Source organism: Xiphophorus hellerii, chromosome 2, assembly GCF_003331165.1.
Source record: "Xiphophorus hellerii strain 12219 chromosome 2, Xiphophorus_hellerii-4.1, whole genome shotgun sequence".
Classification (NCBI taxonomy): domain Eukaryota; kingdom Metazoa; phylum Chordata; class Actinopteri; order Cyprinodontiformes; family Poeciliidae; genus Xiphophorus; species Xiphophorus hellerii.
The window spans coordinates 20,885,497-20,903,244 of NC_045673.1; the positions used below are offsets into that span (position 1 = coordinate 20,885,497).

General features: G+C 42.8%; 1 protein-coding gene and 1 long non-coding RNA gene across 3 annotated transcripts in view; one reads left to right on the top strand and one right to left on the bottom strand.

The window, feature by feature from the left end:
- The window catches only part of spire2 (spire-type actin nucleation factor 2), a 37,651-nt gene that overhangs the window by 15,428 nt on the left and 4,475 nt on the right, over nucleotides 1-17,748 (top strand). The window contains exons 6-13 of one of the 2 annotated variants that reach the window (XM_032548703.1): nucleotides 7,242-7,328; nucleotides 8,209-8,326; nucleotides 10,554-10,714; nucleotides 11,955-12,177; nucleotides 14,663-14,784; nucleotides 15,989-16,126; nucleotides 16,212-16,279; nucleotides 16,639-16,666. In XM_032548703.1, coding sequence (XP_032404594.1) covers nucleotides 7,242-7,328; nucleotides 8,209-8,326; nucleotides 10,554-10,714; nucleotides 11,955-12,177; nucleotides 14,663-14,784; nucleotides 15,989-16,126; nucleotides 16,212-16,279; nucleotides 16,639-16,666 — 945 coding nt within the window. The remainder of the gene's footprint in view (nucleotides 1-7,241; nucleotides 7,329-8,208; nucleotides 8,327-10,553; nucleotides 10,715-11,954; nucleotides 12,178-14,662; nucleotides 14,785-15,988; nucleotides 16,127-16,211; nucleotides 16,280-16,638; nucleotides 16,667-17,748) is intronic. The other variant, XM_032548713.1, reaches the window with a different exon arrangement.
- Nucleotides 2,742-13,009, bottom strand: LOC116709954 (uncharacterized). Its single transcript, XR_004337008.1, has 3 exons — nucleotides 12,997-13,009; nucleotides 9,278-9,287; nucleotides 2,742-2,983 (listed from the first exon to the last, which is right to left on the bottom strand). It is a non-coding gene; the product is annotated as an uncharacterized LOC116709954 (long non-coding RNA).

Sequence of the window (17,748 nt, forward strand, 5' to 3'; positions counted from 1 at the left end):
CGAGGGAGAATGTTCATCTTGAGAAGCGAAATTCTGCCCAGCCAAGATATGGGAAGACAATTCCAGCGTTCAAGGTCTAGCTTAATTTTTTCAAATAATGGGACAAAGTTTGTTTTGAACATCTGATCGAAGACAGGTGTGACAAATATGCCGAGATATTTAAATCCTGCAGGGGACCACTTAAAAGGGGAACTAGGGATATAAAGTTGTCTACCCAAGGGCATGGCCTCGGATTTGGAGAAGTTTATTTTGTATCCCCAGAATGAGCCAAACTGATTAATAATTGCAATGACTCTTTCGACTGAAGTGGTAGGTCTGGAGAGAAACAACAGAACATCGTCGGCATATAAAGAAATTTTATGGGTCCCCTGATCAATGTTGACACCGAATACAGTGGGGTCACTACAAATTGCTTCAGCCATCGGTTCAATTGCAAGAGTGAATAAAAGAGGCGAAAGGGGGCAGCCCTGCCTGTTTCCCCTTCCCATCTCAAAATTTCTAGACCTCACCCCATTTGTAATAACTGCAGCCAAAGGACAACTTTAATCCAGCTGATAAAGTTGGGACCCAGTCCAAATTGATGCAGAGTATGAAAAAGATATGACCATTCCACGCGGTCGAACGCCTTCTCTGCGTCTAAGGAGACGCAGAGAAAGACCATCCATCGCCCTCCGTTGACACAGATGAATCGCACTCAAAAGACGTCTGAGGTTATTGCAGCAATTACGACCCTTGATAAAACCCGTTTCGTCTATCCCTATCAAAAGGGGTAAAATGTTTTCCAAGCTTGTTGCTAGAATTTTGGACAGTATTTTCAAATCTACATTAAGTAATGAGATGAGTCTGGAAGAGCCACAATTTTCTGGAGGTTTTGATTTCGTAAGAATTTAGGATATATTTGCTTCTTAGAGGGAAGGGGGGAGGACACCGGTACCAAATGAGTCATTCAGCATGGACACATAGGGCTTTGACAGCAGATCCATAAAGGTTTTGTAGAATTCCTAAGTGAGCCCATCCGGGCCCGGTGCTTTCCCTCCCAGGAGGGATCTGATGGCTCCTTCCACCTCTGCCTCCGATATTTCTGCATTTAGATCTTTCTTTTTGTCCTCTGGCAAATTGGGCAGCTTAATTTTTTAGAAAAATGTTTCCATTAAAGATTGAGAGTTGTGGGGCGTGCTGTGGTGGCGCAGGGGGTTAGCACACCCCACGTTTGGAGGCCTTAGTCCTCGACGCGGACGTCACGGGTTCGACTCCCGGTCCCGACGACCTTTGCCGCATGTCCTCCTCACCCTCCTTCCTGTCTGAATACTGTCGAAAAAATACGAGCCACTAGCGCCGCAAAAACTCTTTGGAGAAAACGGAAAAAAAAAAAGAAAAAAGATTGAGAGTTGTCACATTGCTCAGATTGGTACAAATTTTTGTAAAATTCAAAGAAAGCTGCATTTATTTTCTCTGGGTCGGTGGAACATAAACCCCTCCGGTCAGAAATTGAAGCAATTGTTTGGGAGGTCTTCCGTGTTTTTGTAAGACAGGAAAGGTATCTACCTGGTTTATCCCCATATTCAAACAATCTTTGTTTAACAAATTTGACTTTGCGTTCTGCGTCAGTAATGTGTTCAGCGAGCACCGGATGGCATTGAGCTCCCCCAACTTAGACTGCGAAGGTTTTTTTTTTACATATTCTTCTTCCGCGAGTCCAAGCTTTCTTTCTAATATGTTTTGTTGTTCTGCAATTCTTCATTTTTTGCTGCATGTATATGATATTATCAATCCTCTACTAAATGCCTTAGCTGTGTCCCAGAGCAAGGAGGGGCTGCTAGCAGAGGGAGAATTGACAGCGAGGAATTGTTTGAATTCTGCTCTAAAATACTCCACAAATTTTCCTTCCTTTAAAATTAAAGGATTTATTCTCCAGTGATTTGATTGAACCTATTAAGGAGGAAAGTTAATAGGTTAGCTTAAATTTTGGAAAAAGCATGGCTCTCCTTTTCCTCCTGGATGCCCGGGTCCCGAGCGGATGTCGTCACGGCCGGCAAGGAAACGGCAAGGCACGATGACGTCACAGAAATACAAAGTTTAATTCAATAGAAAACACCGTATGAATTTAACAAGAAAACTTCAGAGTACACAGAAGTACATTTCTTTACCTGAGACAAAAGAATTAAAAGAATAAGAACAAAGGCGCCTTTGGAGACAGCTGATGCATAAAAGCAAAACAGGGCAGTTGTCTGAATTCTTATTATTGAGCATTCCCTTTTCTAGTGAAGGCGTTTCTCTTTGTTAATATATGCAAATAGGGCGTACCTCTGTCTTGACCAACCAAGAGCTACCTTGGAAAATACTTAGACCTTCCCCTGAGTTTTTATGACAAATATCAAGAGTCATTCTAGTTATTAAAGTTATAAGTTATTTTCACAAAACCTATCTTGCTCCTCTGCAGTCAGCTTCTCCAAAGATTTGAATCTTTACCTTATCACAAACAATAATGAGATAGAAGTCTTTTTCAACCTGTAAAACATAACATTCAAACCATTCCCTTTTGGGTTCCAATATTGTCATAGTTAGTACATTTTCAAATACATTTCCATTTACTAGATTAGTATTTGTATCTTGGGTAATATACTTTAATCTAACACACTATTGCTATTAATATTAAGAGGTATATCAGAAATTAAACTAAGTGTTTTCCAAGATTCCTAAGTTGTGGTCAACTCCAGATGCAACTCTGAGCTCCTGAGAAACCCCCGACCTCTGACCTGCGAGCCGGGGAAGATATTCTTTATGGCCTCCTAATTTAAAACCTTTCAAGAGCTTTGTGTTTTATGGCTGGTCTAAATTACAGCCTTGCCAAAAGAATGTTTATCTGTGAACTCCTGCCTTGCATCTGCTTTTGTCCAAATGGAATGTTGGTCTACTTAAACGCACATGGCATTAGCTTAACTATATTAAACCATCAAAAATAGCCATGATTCCTTAACAAACCCTAGCGTTTTTAAAGGTATAATTTAGATACACTGCAGCATGGTCAGATATAACAATGTGTCCTATTTTGCATGAAGCAACTTGTCTTAAAATAATTTTAGGGAGGAAAAAAAAAGTCAATACGTGTGTGGCATTTGTGGGGGTTGGAGTAGAAAGTGTATTCCTTTCCAGCAGGATGGAGTTTTCTCCATACATCCACAAACCTCGCCTCCTCAAAAAGATCAAAAATCTGTTTTGATTTCCCTGAAACAGCTTGCACAGTTTTAAAGCAGCTAACTAGCGCAGTTAGCTGATTTGGCTTTCAAATCATTCCCACAAATTTGATCCACAAAAAAAAAAAAACAATTTTAAAGACAATTGCTGGGAGATGTTTTCATCACCACCTGGCAGAGCTTCAGCAGGAAGACGCTGAACTCAAAAACGTTGATCGTGTGGTGGAGTTAGCCTGGAGGCCTTCTCCATGGCCAGATGCATTATTCAGCTCAGCAACACAAATATTAATAAAACCCTCCCGCCTTCTGTTGTTCTGGCCGCATTGCAGGTCTTTTTTATAATTGCTTCAATCCTGAAAGCAGTGTTCAGCTCTTACTGTTTTATGGTGTTTATACATCAATACAGAGTCGCGTTTTGTGAAGCTGCAAATCACAGCTAATGCTGCTCATGTGTGCTTTAAAGAGCCTGGTGTCTTTAAAGCTGTCAGAGGCCTAAAAGTCAATTATTGAAGCTTCATTAAAATTTTTTTTGTTACAATTAGATGTTGTTCTGTTGCATAGCGGGTGACTGTATGATTTTTCCATCCATCCATCCATCCATCTTCTTCCGCTTATCCGAGGTCGGGTCGCGGGGGTAGCAGCTTCAGAAGGGAGGCCCAGACTTCCCTCTCCCCAGCCACTTCTTCTAGCTCCTCCGGGGGAATCCCGAGGCGTTCCCAGGCCAGCCGAGAGACATAGTCCCTCCAGCGTGTCCTGGGTCTTCCCCGGGGCCTCCTCCCGGTGGGACGTGCCCGGAACACCTCACCAGGGAGGCGTCTAGGAGGCATCCTGACCAGATGCCCGAGCCACCTCAACTGGCTCCTCTCGATGTGAAGGAGCAGCGGCTCTACTCTGAGTCCCTCCCGGATGACTGAGCTTCTCACCCTATCTCTAAGGGAGAGCCCAGCCACCCTACGGAGAAAACCCATTTCGGCCGCTTGTATCCGCGATCTCGTTCTTTCGGTCATGACCCAAAGCTCATGACCATAGATGAGGGTGGGAACGTAGATCGACCGGTAAATCGAGAGCTTCGCTTTTTGGCTCAGCTCTCTCTTCACCACGACGGACCGGTACAGCGCCCGCTTGACAGCAGACGCTGCGCCAATCCGCCTGTCGATCTCCCGCTCCCTTCTTCCCCCATTCGTGAACAAGATCCCGAGATACTTAAACTCCTCCACTTGGGGCAGGACACCCCCCCTGACCCGGAGAAGGCACTCTACCCTTTTCCGGCTCAAGACCATGGCCTCGGATTTGGAGGCACTGATCCTCATCCCGGCCGCGTCACACTCGGCTGCGAACCGCTCCAGCGAGAGCTGCAGATCACGATCTGATGAAGCCAAAAGGACCACATCGTCTGCAAAAAGCAGAGATGAGATCCTAAGGCCACCAAATCGGATCCCCTCAACACCTTGGCTGCGCCTAGAAATTCTGTCCATGAAAGTGATGAACAGAATCGGTGACAAAGGGCAGCCCTGGCGGAGTCCAACTCTCACCGGAAACGAGCCCGACTTACTGCCGGCAATGCGGACCAGACTCTGACACCGGTCATACAGGGACCTGACAGCCCGTATCAAAGGGCCCGGTACCCCATACTCCCGGAGAACCCCCCACAGGGCTCCCCGAGGGACACGGTCGAACGCCTTCTCCAGGTCCACAAAACACATGTAGACTGGTTGGGCGAACTCCCATGCACCCTCCAGGACCCTGCCGAGGGTGTAGAGCTGGTCCAGCGTTCCACGACCAGGACGAAAACCACACTGCTCTTCCTGAATCCGAGGTTCGACTATCCGACGGACCCTCCTCTCCAGGACCCCTGAATAGACCTTGCCAGGGAGGCTTAAGAGTGTGACCCCTCTATAATTGGAGCACACCCTCCGGTCCCCCTTTTTGAACAGGGGGACCACCACCCCAGTCTGCCAATCCAGGGGAACTGCCCCCGATGTCCATGCGACATTGCAGAGTCGCGTCAACCAACACAACCCTACAACATCCAGAGCCTTAAGAAACTCCGGGCGGATCTCATCCACCCCCGGGGCCCTGCCACCGAGGAGCTTTTTAACCACCTCGGCGACCTCGTCCCCAGAGATTGGAGAGCCCAACCCAGAGTCCCCAGGCTCCGCTTCCTCAGTGGAAGGCATGTTGGTGGGATTGAGGAGGTCTTCGAAGTACTCTGCCCACCGGCCCACAACGTCCCGAGTAGAGGTCAGCAGCACACCATCCCCACTATAAACAGTGTTGGTGCTGCACCGCTTCCCCCCCCTGAGACGCCGGATGGTGGACCAGAATCGCCTCGAAGCCGTACGGAAGTCTTTCTCCATGGCCTCTCCAAACTCCTCCCACGCCCGGGTTTTTGCCTCAGCAACCGCCCGAGCCGCATGCCGCTTCGCCCGCCGGTACCCATCAGCTGCTTCCGGAGTCCCACAGGCCAAAAAGGCCCGATAGGACTCCTTCTTCAGCCTGACGGCATCCCTCACCGAAGGTGTCCACCAGCGGGTTCGAGGGTTGCCGCCGCGACAGGCACCGACAACCTTGCGGCCACAGCTCCGATCGGCCGCCTCGACAATGGAGGCACGGAACACGGTCCACTCAGACTCCATGTCCCCCACCTCCCCCGGGACGTGTTCGAAGTTTTGCCGGAGATGGGAGTTAAAGCTCCGTCTCACAGGGGATTCCGCCAGACGTTCCCAGCAGACCCTCACAACACGTTTGGGCCTGCCAGGTCTGACCGGCTTTCGCCCCCACCACCGGAGCCAACTCACCACCAGGTAGTGGTCAGTGGACAGCTCCGCACCTCTCTTCACCCGAGTGTCCAAGACATACGGCCGCAGATCCGATGAAACGATGACAAAGTCGATCATCGAACTGCGGCCTAGGGTGTCCTGGTGCCAAGTGCACATATGGACACCCTTATGCTTGAACATGGTGTTCGTTATGGACAATCCATGGCGAGCACAGAAGTCCAGCAACAGAACACCGCTCGAGTTCAGGTCGGGCGGGCCGTTCCTCCCAACCACGCCCCTCCAGGTCTCACTGTCATTGCCCACGTGAGCGTTGAAGTCCCCCAGCAGAACAAGGGAGTCCCCAGGAGGAGCACTCTCCAGTACCCCCTCTAAGGACTCCAAAAAGGGTGGGTAATCTGAACTGTCGTTCGGCCCGTAAGCACAAACGACAGTCAGAACCCGTCCCCCCACCCGTAGGCGGAGGGATGCTACCCTCTCGTTCACCGGGGTAAACCCCAACGTACAGGCGCCGAGATGGGGAGCAACAAGTATGCCCACTCCTGCCCGACGCCTCTCACCTTGGGCAACTCCAGAGTGGAAGTATGTCCAGCCCCTCTCAAGGAGACTGGTTCCAGAACCAGAGCCGTGCGTCGAGGTGAGACCGACTATTTCTAGCCGGAACCTCTCGACCTCACGCACTAGCTCCGGCTCCTTCCCCACCAGAGAGGTGACATTCCACGTCCCAAGAGCCAGTTTCTGCAACCGAGGATCGGACCGCCAGGGTCCCCTCCCTCTGCTGCCACCCATCCCACACTGCACCCGACCCCTTTGGCCCCTCCCACGGGTGGTGGGCCCATGGGAGGGGGGGCCCATGTTTCCTCTTCGGGCTGAGCCCGGCCGGGCTCCATGGGTAAAAGCCCGGCCACCAGACGCTCGCCATCGTGCCCCCCCTCCAGGCCTGGCTCCAGAGTGGGGCCCCGGTGACCCGCGTCCGGGCGAGGGAACACCAAGTCCAAAGTTTTCCTTCATCATTGGGGTCTTTGGGCTGCTCTTTGTCTGGTCTCTCACCTAGGACCTGTCTGCCTTGGGTGACCCTACCAGGGGCATGAAGCCCCAGACAGCATAGCTCCTAGGATCATTGGGACACTCAAACCCCTCCACCACGATAAGGTGGCAGCCCATGGAGGAGTGTATGATTTTTTTTTTTTTTTTTTTTTTTTTTGATGTTGATGTTTTTTATGATTTTTAGAGTTCCCTAAGTTGACGTTGTGTTTCCTGCCTTGTGAAGGTGGATGGTGATATTCCTACCAGAGTGAAGAGAAATGCCCATGAGCTGATCCTGGACTTCATCAGATCCAGACCTCCTCTTAAACCTGTAAGTGGATCCATTTGCAGGATCCCCACAACATTCAAGGGGTTCACATCTATTTCAACTTCACATCTATTACAACAAACTTCTACATATTTTATTGGGGTTTTGTTTCGTAAAGATACGGTAGAGCTGAAGGCAAATGATGCAAAAAAAGAAATATATATATATATATATATATATATATATATATATAACTCTTCAAAAATGTTTTGCAATCAGTACTTGGTAGAAGCTGCTGCTTGAAGTTGCAGGTCTTTTGGGGACATATCTCTTCCTATTTACAAATCTACAGCTGAATTCTTTGCTTTTTATTCTCTTAGCTGAAGATTTGGCAGATAGATGCTGTTTTCTATAGTTGAACCTCGGATCAAATCTCAAGTCTGACATGTTCTTCTAGGATTTTCTTGTTATAAGTGAAATGATCTGCCAGTGAAACTAGTAAGTTTTCATCAAATCTAAGAAATTATTGACTTAAAAAAAGTTCTTATTCCTTTAAGAGTTACTTTTTAAAATACATTTTGTCTTATTTCAAGTACACTGCGATATTTGCAGTAGAAACTAGACCAAAAATAGTTGGTAGGGGTGTCAGAATAAAGGATAAACTTGATTTTTTTATCTGCCAAAAAATGTCTGAATCCACTCCACAGTTCTGAGTAACTTTATGTTTTTCAGTCACATAAAATCCCCAAAGGAGCATTGAGATGCTTTGTGGTTGTAACAAGAGAGAATCTGGAAAAATTTTAGGGGTGTGAAAACTTTACCATTACTTTTTGTATAAATAGGACAACTTTGCCTGGTGGGACATGAAGAAGCTTGGTTTCTTGTGTTTTCTTTCTTTTTTTTTTGAATGAGCAGATGTGGTGAAATATTTTCTTCTGGTTAGGTCTCAGAGCGCAGCCTTCCTCCTCCTCCTCCACAGCAGCAGTCGCTTCATGAGCGGGTTCTGGCAGAGATCAAGCAGGAGAGGAAGCTCAGGCCTGTGGTGCCACACACCGCCAGGCGTAAGAGCAAAACTTTTATATTTTCACCTTCTGAAGTATCGTACAAAATGTTGATTCCAGTTTCGAGGCACTATAAACGCCTCCCATCTGGAAGACATAATCCGTTAATTTGTCTTTATCACACCATGAGGAGAGAGACAAGGTATGATAAAAGAGCTTAAAGGAAAAAGCTAGTAAAAATATTTGAAGTAAAAAAACAAAAAAAACAAATGAATGGTATTTTGGTCTAAAAAAGTACAAAATCTACTCTTTAAAAAGGAAACTCTGTTCCTGACATGTTTTAAATTGATAAACGTCTTTGAATTCCCAGAAACATTAATTCTGCAGCCGCATTTAGAAGTTCAGGTTGATGTTTCTCTCTCTAAAGAAGAGCCCCAGAATGGGAGCTGAAAGTTGCTGAATTTTAATTAAAATGGTGAACTCTACAGGAAAATGTTTACTGAGGTTCAGTGACAGTTTTGCATGAATGGTACCCTAGAGGGGGCGCCTCCTTCTGCTTCCTGAAATGAGTTTTTAATCCTGCAAGCTAATTTAAAAGGCATCATTCTGGTGATATTTACCATTTTACAGCCACACGTGTCCACAAACAGAAAACCCATTTCCATCTAGACGTCCCACTTATTATGATCACATGGGCAGCTGCCCATAATCATTAAGTTTGAATTTTACCGGATCTGAACTGTGCATCTATTGACCTGAATTGATCGTCGCTCTGTATATTGATAAAGTGCTTTGAGAAGACACTCATTTTGAATTGTAGATAAAGTGAAGTGAATTAAACCTGAATTTAATTTTCCATAGACGTTTACACAGATTTCTAATAATGTGTCACCTCCTCCTGGCCATTAGATCAAATGCAACTAAAAACAACTTCTATTGGCTCCAATTTAAGCCTTCCTAAATGTAATTTACATTATGGCAGATACAATTTTAATTGGTTGTATTTTAAACTTATTCATTCCTATATAATTTTTTTCCATCACTGTTTTCTGCCTTTTTGAGTCATTTTAAGTAGAATCATAAGTTAGAACCGAACACTGATATGATAAAACCTTTCTGTTTATAATTGCAGCCATTTTGCTGATACATGGGATCAAATTTTACAAATACTGAGCAGCTACTTTCAGATGAAGGTCGGCTAGTTTATGCTTTTTGTGGGAGAAAGAACATAAATAATAGGTCAGATGGTCTTTAGAGCTGCCGAGTCTTAAAAAACCTAAAGTAAAACGATTCAATTCTTATAAAGGCCTTGTTTATTAGTTACGCACAGCAGAGAAAGTAATATTTTAATCAATTAATCGCAGACACTCCTGAGCTCCACTGCCTATGTGGTTCTCAGTCTCCCTTAGAAGGAAAACAATCCTGACCTTCTGATTATGTTAATTTCACAAAAGAAGAAATAATAATTGGCCTAATAAAAACTGGCCTTTAATTCAGCAAAATGTAACTGCTGCTTCAGCCTTCACTAACAAGAAGTAAAAAAGGAAGAAACAAATTTGCAACCATTTATAATCAGTGAAGCTGATCAGTTCAACAAAAACCAGCCAGCTTATAAAACCTAGACTTTCTGTTGATTTCTTGGACTTAATTTCTTTATCTCAGCAACATTCATACTAAATGTATTGTTGCACTTTATATTTCATATTATATATTCATCACCATATAAAAGCTCTCACCAACAAACAGAAAAGGTTCTCTGCATCACATTATGTCTGTTTTTGACTGCTTCTTTTAGACGGTTCCATCTTCAAATGAGAACATTTAGTCTTATTGAGGTGACCTGTGTGGACAAGGAGAAACCCGAATAGAAAAGATGAAATAAAGTTGAACAAAGTTTGCATATTGTTAAGAAAGCATCAGTAACACTGGTCACGTTTTGTTTTTGCAAACAAAACAGAAGACACTTCAGTTTTATTATTTCCATTTTATTTTATTTTTTTAAATGAAAGAAAAAATGAGGGCCTACGCTAGATGTCAGTTACAAATGGACAGAGTAATGCCAAGGTTGGCACTAATGTTTTAGATGAAAGGAAAACAAGAAATACATTAGATTTTTGTGACCCACTTATTGAAAATGCAGCAGCTACAGTCACTCTGATGCCTCCGAATGATTGTGATAATGAGCTCCAGATGCTGAAGTTGCACACGAAGCACGTCTGAGCTTCCCCGCCTTCACGTCTGAGAGCTCCTGACTTCCCTAATGCTGCGATTGCTTCTCTTCTCTCAGCATTCGGCTCGCTGCCCTGTCTGGCTCAGACGTGTCCTTGCGATGTCAAATCAACGTCATGCATTGATCTGTCTGTGTCGGAGCCTCGGCCGTCGCTGCGGCCTCGCATCCTGCTCAAGGCCCCGACGCTGGCTGAGATGGAGGAGATGAGCATCTCTGAGGTGAGAGGGACCCACCGGCAGTCGCTCGTTTTGATCCTGTGTTTCTCAGTCTTGTTCCTTGCATAGGTGGGTTTAGTTTCTTATCAGCAGAGAGATTAATCCTTTTTTGATTTTGGACAAAGAGAAACATTTTTATGCAGATTTAGTGATTTGTAAAATATCAAACCTGTGAAATTTAGGATTGCACAAACATCCACAACATCCAGACTAAAGATATTTCTTCCATCTGAAAGGTCTTAATGCTTGTTTTCTTTTTTTGACATATGTAATAACATGCTGTAAATGTTGCAAAAGCTACCTTGGATACTTAATAACAGTTTTAGAAAGTCTGCTTCACATTTTGTTTTTGAAATTTGTAATTTGATCAAGACAAATTGCATGAAATTGTCATTCTTTGTTTTAAAAAGCAGGATATAAATTTGAATGTATATTTATTATTATTGTTATTATTATTGTTATGGTTATTATAGGCAAAGGTTCGGTGATTGCTGATTTAACTGGTTGTTAGTCACTTGGTATTGCGTTCAAATTGCTTCAATTCTTAAAAAAAGATAAATATATGCCCACATGTGTCTTTTAATTAATAAAAACTACAGCTAAGAATAAAAATAATTACCTTTTTTAGTTTTCAACAGTATTGCAGCACAAAATGTCTGAACACAGACCTATGAGATATTAACAGATTATTGTAATAACTTGAATAAAATCTCAGGTGATGAAGAAAAACATTTAATTAAATTTGTAGGTGGTAGTTTTACTGATTTACTGTGTTTTTGCAATCATATATTGATTTTTTTGACATTGTCTTATTGTTAAAAATCTGGCAGATTGGGTTAAATGTGTAACTTTTAACTCAAAAGTTAAATTTCTCTCAGACATGACTGAAGAAAACATGCTAAACTTTGCACATCCATTACCTAAACAATGTTCCAGTCCTGTTCATCCCACAAACCTACATCTATTTTGCAGTGTTTGTACAGCATCTATTGTACATCTGTCACCTGAAAGAACATTTAAGTTTGACCTTTGTAAAAAAATAATATCTGACATAAATTTACACTGAACATTTATATTTACAATGTAAAAATAAGCTAGATGGAGGTCAGTAACCTGAGATGTAGAATTTTGATTTTTTTAAAAATCCATTGTAGCATAGATAAACAAATGAATAATTTGGTTATTTTTTTCATACTATTCCAACATTGTGTAATAATTTCCATCTTTCGTTGAACCCCTGCAGGAAGAGGAGTCCCCGGACGGTGGGGACATGAGGAGGACTGAGAGCTCTCCGGCGCCGCTGAAAAGAGATCGATCGTTTTCGGAGCAGGACCTGGCCTTTCTCCGCGGGGACATGCTTCCCTCGCTGTCGGAGTCAGCCCGGCTGGGCGAGACAGTCAGACTGCAGGACGTGAGGCCGCGATCCAGAACGCTGACTGGTGCCGGAGCGCCTCCTTATCACCGAGGTCTGATGGATTTTCACTCACCAAATATCTTTACATCAACTTAGGGTTTGCGGCTAAAGAGATTTTAAACAACAAGGCTTTTTAGACTTTTATTGGTAAAAAGTTTTAAAACTTTTTAAAACAGCAGTATGAGTACTTTTGCAAGGTAGCAGGACTAGTTAGAAACTCAAATTTTTTGTGTCTCAATCACAGCCAATTCAGAGATGTGCAGTCAATACACTCTTCTGCCCATCTGCATCTTGACTCACATCTGGAGCTTGCTGGAGTTTTACGGCCCTTTTAATTTGGCTGAAAGGAAGATGATTGGGAAACCCAGCTGTTTGTTCTCAGCAGCAGTTTTAATTCTCCTCCTCTAGAGGGAGACAAAGCATCAGAAAGCAAATCCAGGTGGTTGTGATGCATCTTCGTTCTGCAAAGGCAAATAAAAACATGACGTCACTGGATGCAGTGAGACATAGAAAATAAGATGAAAGATGGACAAATTTCCAAAACTCTGCTTAAGAATTAATCTGAGATTTATGACATTTATGCTTTTTGGGGGGTTTTCAGTTCAAATTGACTTCAGTGAAGATAATATGTCGGCTGAAGCCAAACAGAAGCTTAAATTGTTTCATTTTTTTACCTGCCGGCTTTACGAAAGCACAGCAATTAAAGTTTGGACAGAACAGAAAGTTATTTTGGGCATTGAATAAACACCAGTTAAAGACGTATTCAAGTAAACTTACTTGAATAACCATTTTTTTTCAGTTCTGCACTCTGTAAAGCATCACTGGGAAAATAATGGGCTTATATTAGTTGGTTAACAACAGCTTGACTGACATGCATTTGTTAGCTTGAAAAGTATGGGATTTTAAAGCACAGTACCTCAGTAAGAGAAAGAGGTGACGCTTTATTAGCTTCTGCAACATGACTGGGTTTTTCTAAACAGCCATATTTTTCTTTCTTATGAAATGAAGGGTTGTTGCTTGGCTAGCGGAGTACACAGAAAAAAATATTGAACTATAAGTGCATAGGCACACTTATTTATTTATTTAAATTTATCTATAGGCACATTTACTTCTTGCTAGCGAGGGAAAACTGTGGCATTATGGAAATTCATTTTGGATATTTTTATCAGCACCGTCTAGTGACTCTGTCCTCAGATTTTGACTTTGAGGTTAATGAAAAAGGGGAAATTTGTCACATTCAGACAAAAAAACATGTTTTCTTTAGGTTGCATATAGAAAATTAAGAACTTAAGATGAACATATTAGAGCAATACTGTGCAAAAACTTCAAACCAAAGCAGCTGAAGACTTCAAAATATGTTAGAAAGCCTGGTAAAAAAATAAAAGAGTGTGGTGGCGGTAAACACCATGTGGCGTTCATTCGACAAACTTTCCAGTGGTTCTAAAAACCAGAGAATTAATGTTCAGCATGACCTTCCATGTAGCAGTCATGTTTCAACCAGTTAACTGGCAGTGTGCAGCAACATGTGGGGGAGGGGCAGCTCTGTAACTCCTTATCCCAAACAGTGAGGTTTAAGCTCTTATTCTGTGTTGGAACTATATATTTTTAGGTAAGCAGCCCAGCAACAAACCCACTGATTTTCGGCAAACATCACTCTTTATTTCCTCCATTTCTATCTTAGGACGGACAAATAATGTGGTGATTTTCAAAGACATTACGTCACTGCTGCCTCTGTTCTCCACTTCAAGTACAAAAAGTTATTAAATTACTGCTGCTTCACTGAAATAAGAGCCTTTTCTCTCCACGCTGGAACAGCAGCCACTGACGGGGATCAGATCAGCCCTGCGGACGCTAATAGACGTTTGATGGATTGTAATTAGATAAAAAGATGTGCTGATAAAGTCAGACTGGGTGATGGGGCTTCAGCAGCGAAGGTTCAGCTCGATGGCAGTAATTTGTGCACTAACAGCCTCGCTGTCTGAAAAACGATCCCGGTCCACTCCCAGCTTCTGCACAGCTGCCGTGCAATCCGCAGAGGTTCATCATGTAGTACTTAACCCTGCCAGCAGGGGGCTCTTATGCTTAAACTGGGGCTGTGTAGGGATGTAAGCCTGTAAGCTGCATCTGTCATCAGCAGCTGATCCAAATTATGTGTACGGATGATATTTACTGGCCTGTCTCAGCCATCTTCTCGGCCTGTTGGAGCCAAATCGACAGCCTCCATCTGCAGCAGCAGTTTGAGCCGTGTGAGGGCTGCCCTCCCCTCACTGTGAACTACGTAGCAGCGTGAGCCAAATCTCCCTCCTGAAATCAGATTAATAATACACGACAGCTTTAGTTTGCCGAACGCTGTACGGGGCTGAGATCTGAGACGGTGCTGAATGAAAGAGGCTGATGGGTAATTCATGGAGTAGTTAGGCCAGGATATGTGCCTTACTCATCCGGTCTCAGCTGTACACGTTTGATACCCCTCCACCTCTCTGTATTTTATTCATTGTTTCCTCTCACTGACTTTTAATCCGTTTCTCCACACCCAGCTTCCTTCCCCGTCTACGGCTGGGCGCCCCCGTCTCCCGCTCGCCTGTCTCTGAGTTCGGTCGACGAGGCCACGGAGGGTCTCGAGACGACGTCGGACTCCAGAAGCGGAGACCAGTGGATGGTGAGATAAAATCCCAGCAGCCTCAGAGACAGTGAAGAAAGAACACTGTGAAGAGTTAGATTCAATATTATGTCTTTCAAACCTCAATTTTCCGAATAAGTGAGAAGATAAAGATCACATGAAATGGTTAAAACCTCTAAAAGGATGTGGTTGTTTGATTTTTATTAACCATCAATCCATCCATCTATCAATCCAATCTAATCCACACACACTGTGGCAGTAATGGACCATGATCTAATTCAAAACATCCCCCTTCCCATTTGTTTTTTATTATTACTATTAAATGTTATTTCACCAGCAAAATCCCACTGACATAAAAAAATCTCTTTTACAAGAGAGTCCTGGCCAACAGTGGCAACAGCACACAAAATCTACTGAACATTCACAGCAAAACAGGGAACGTTAACACCGACGTAAAGGAATTGGTTAAAACCCAGTGACGTTTTTTGTTTTTATTTGGACATCCCAATGAGTTCCAGGACCAGAATAGATCTACTAGGACTGACCCACATTTTGGATCACTTCCTCTAATGGAAGATATAGTTACAGTTACTGTAATATAGTTACAGGTTCAAGTGACCCTAACTAACTCAGTGACTCTAATCTGACCTCTCTCTCTACATAGAGGATGTTAAATTATATCCTCAATCTTGATCTTCTAATATTTTGGTGAACATTTAAATCAGGAGCTTTGGCTTCTGACTTGGCTCGTTTTTCATCATAATAATAGGCCTAGGAAACGCTCCGATCTCTCTGTCGTACCATTACTCTTAAAGAAGACACCAAGATACTCAAACCTTCCCTTGAGGCAGGAGATTAACCCCCATCTGGAGGAAGAGTCCAGGTTTTTCTGGTATAGGTCCATGGCCTCTGACCAGAGCTGACTCTCTTCTTGGCCACTTCCCAAACGGCTGCAGACTCTAACAGAACCACATCATCTGTATAAAGTAAAGATCGGGATATCCTATTGATATGCTGTTCATGAAAGCAACTAATGCCCCAGGGATGCTGATGCACATTCAGCTTTAGATTAACAGCACAAGTAACAGCAGTAGGTTCTGCAACATGAACAATAACTTTACAGTTTTAGAATATCCTCCTTATAACCCATTCTGAATTTATTTATTGTTTAAATCATACATTTATGTGTTTATCGAGTCATCACACTGATGGGTCCTCTTCCTCCTCCTCGATTTTTCTTCAGGAGGAGTTCAGCCACCCCGTTGAGAGTCTGGCCCTTACGTTGGATGAGATCATCAATGTGCGTCGAGTACTCGTCAAAGCAGAAATGGAGAAATATCTTCAGAGCAAGGAGTTGTACAGCAACCTGAAGCGAGGAAAGGTAGCAGCTTTGGTTTCCTTGTTGCTGTTGCCTCTGCTGTGTTTGCAGTAAATGTTGTCAGTATTTACTGCATCTGATTCCTCAGGTTTGCTGCTGCTGCAGAGTGAAATTCCCTCTCTTCTCGTGGCCGTCTACGTGCTTACTGTGCAAAAGGTAGCCAAGAAAAGTTTGACTGGACCTTCTGAGCGTTTGTGGAATATTTATTCTTATTAATTTTATCTTCAAACATGATCTCGTGTTTAAATTTCACATGAAACACGGAAAGTCTGAATTTCTCCAAAACATTAGCCATTATCATGTTTTTCACTTTTTAAATTTCTGATCTCTCAAAGATTTGTTTTCAAAATACACAACTCTGAGTTATTTACATCCTGAATTAAAAGATAAATAATAAGGCAATCAAACTTGTTTTCATGCCATAATTTCTGCAGCTTGATATCCCACGACTGTAGTGTGAAGCACAGGAATTAGTAACTATTTAAGATTTGAATTTGTTTTTGTTCCTCTTGCAGGTCAGTGTGTGGCTCTTGTAGTGCAAAGGTAACTTTAGACATATAATATTTATTTTATTCCCAAATACTAGTTTGTGTCACTCTATGTTTTAAATTGTTTTATATATTTTTTAGTAGTTGCACTCATAAAAATACCACAGGTTGATTTTCATTGCTTGAAGCAAACAATGTTGTTTGTTGGATCGGGAACATGGACAGTTTGGAAAGGGGTGAACACAAAAAGCATTGCACAGAAACCCTATTTATTATTCTCTCGGATTAATTAGCATTTCCCGTCTAATTGACCTACGTTAGTCATTTGGTCCCATACTTAAAACTGGCCCAATATTAATGACTAATGTTTATTTCCATCTTGTTGCCATTAGTATATGTGTTTCAGGAGAGAGGGGAAGTGTGTCATGTGGCATTTGTTTGGTCACGTGACTCTGATCCAGAGCCGGATTGTTTGGTGTTTAACTGAAGCAGAAAAGCTGTGTCAGCAGTCTGGTCATTTTTTTTCTTGGTGTTCAAAGGGCAGGGAAAAATTTATAATATTGGTTATCAGCCACATCGGTAATGTTAATATTGGATATCAATATTGACCTAAATTATCATGCAGGTGCATCAATACTCTGTTTATATGACTTGAATATTAGTTGGTTTATATAAAGTTTATAATGCAGAGCACATTTTTCAAGTTGAAACAAGTCGTCTCCATGACCCTCATTTTATGACAAAATGTGAATCAGAAATTAAGGCGATTTAAACAACTGCAATCACCACATTTATCCACCTCTATTATTTCTATTCAGTGACGTCACAATGACAAAAGAACATGTAGTTTTACTATTTTAAACATGTGCAAATTCAAAAGCTTACAGCTTTAATAGAACAAGTTTATCTCCTGTTAATCTTTCGATTATGTTTATTAGTTGTTTATTTTGCGAGTCAGTTTAAAAACAGTTCATGAAAAGTGTTAAGGAATGTAAGAAAAGCTGCAGCAGAAACAGGTAAATAAAGGTATTTTAGTTTTCAGCACTGGTTTAATCCTCTGTTGACGTCAAATTTATTTATTTTTTGCTCTTTTTGTTTGTTTTTGTTTTCGTTTGTCGCCTCAGTCCCGGCCCGTGT